Source organism: Fulmarus glacialis, unplaced genomic scaffold (genome assembly GCF_000690835.1).
Source record: "Fulmarus glacialis isolate BGI_N327 unplaced genomic scaffold, ASM69083v1 scaffold22149, whole genome shotgun sequence".
Lineage (NCBI taxonomy): Eukaryota > Metazoa > Chordata > Aves > Procellariiformes > Procellariidae > Fulmarus > Fulmarus glacialis.
The window spans coordinates 4,107-4,868 of record NW_009234185.1 but is presented as its reverse complement, the minus strand read 5'-3'; the positions used below and the strand labels follow the sequence as shown (position 1 = coordinate 4,868).

At 55.9% G+C, this 762-nt stretch overlaps 1 protein-coding gene across 1 annotated transcript in view; it reads right to left on the bottom strand.

The window, feature by feature from the left end:
- Positions 1-762, bottom strand: part of ARHGEF10L (Rho guanine nucleotide exchange factor (GEF) 10-like) — a gene marked incomplete at both ends in the record, with an annotated part of 10,796 nt that overhangs the window by 5,931 nt on the left and 4,103 nt on the right. Inside the window, 2 exon segments of the mRNA XM_009585585.1 lie at positions 1-80; positions 364-485. Coding sequence (XP_009583880.1) covers positions 1-80; positions 364-485 — 202 coding nt within the window.

Sequence of the window (762 nt, the reverse complement as noted above, 5' to 3'; positions counted from 1 at the left end):
TAGCCGTGCGGCAGCGAGGTGCTGATGGCGGAGAAGCCCAGCAGCGAGGACTGGACGGGGTTGTGCACCGCGGCGCCAAGCTGCGGGAAAGACCGGGGTACGAGGGGGCCGTAACACCCCCAAATTACCCCAACACATGCAGGGTATCGGTGCATGCCCCAAAATTTGGGATCCAGCCAAAGCCCGGCTTGTATTTTCAATTTTCCAGGATGGATTGCACCAATTTCTGCCTTTGCAACCAGCTTGGCCATCCCACCCAGCCCATCCACCGTGGGATTTCTGTCTTTATTCCCCAAAAAAGATGGATGTAAAGGGGAAGGAGGTATTGGGGGGGTTGGAGAAGAGGTTGGCCATTGCTCTTACCTGCAGATCGAGGGCCTTGGAGGAGAAGGCGGGCATGTGGCAGGAGAGTATGGGGCACCAGAAAGGAGCTTTGCTCTTCTTGTCTTCATCGGGACAGAGCCAGCCCGGCTGGTTCTCCTCCCCTGCAGCAAGCAGAGGAGATCGAGGATGGCCGAGACACCCCCCAGCAGCTCTCCCCTCCCCGATGGGACCTCAAAATTAATAATTTGGGGTGCAGGGCTCTCATCTCCAACCCCAAACCACCATCGTCTTGTGACCTGGGGCACATCTTACCCTCTTCCTCCAAACCATTGCACCCCACTGCAGCACGCAGCCAAGCAACCGCCTTGACCGGCGGCAAAAAAAGCCCCCAAACCCAAATAATATATATATATAAAGGGGGAAAAAAAACCACACTCA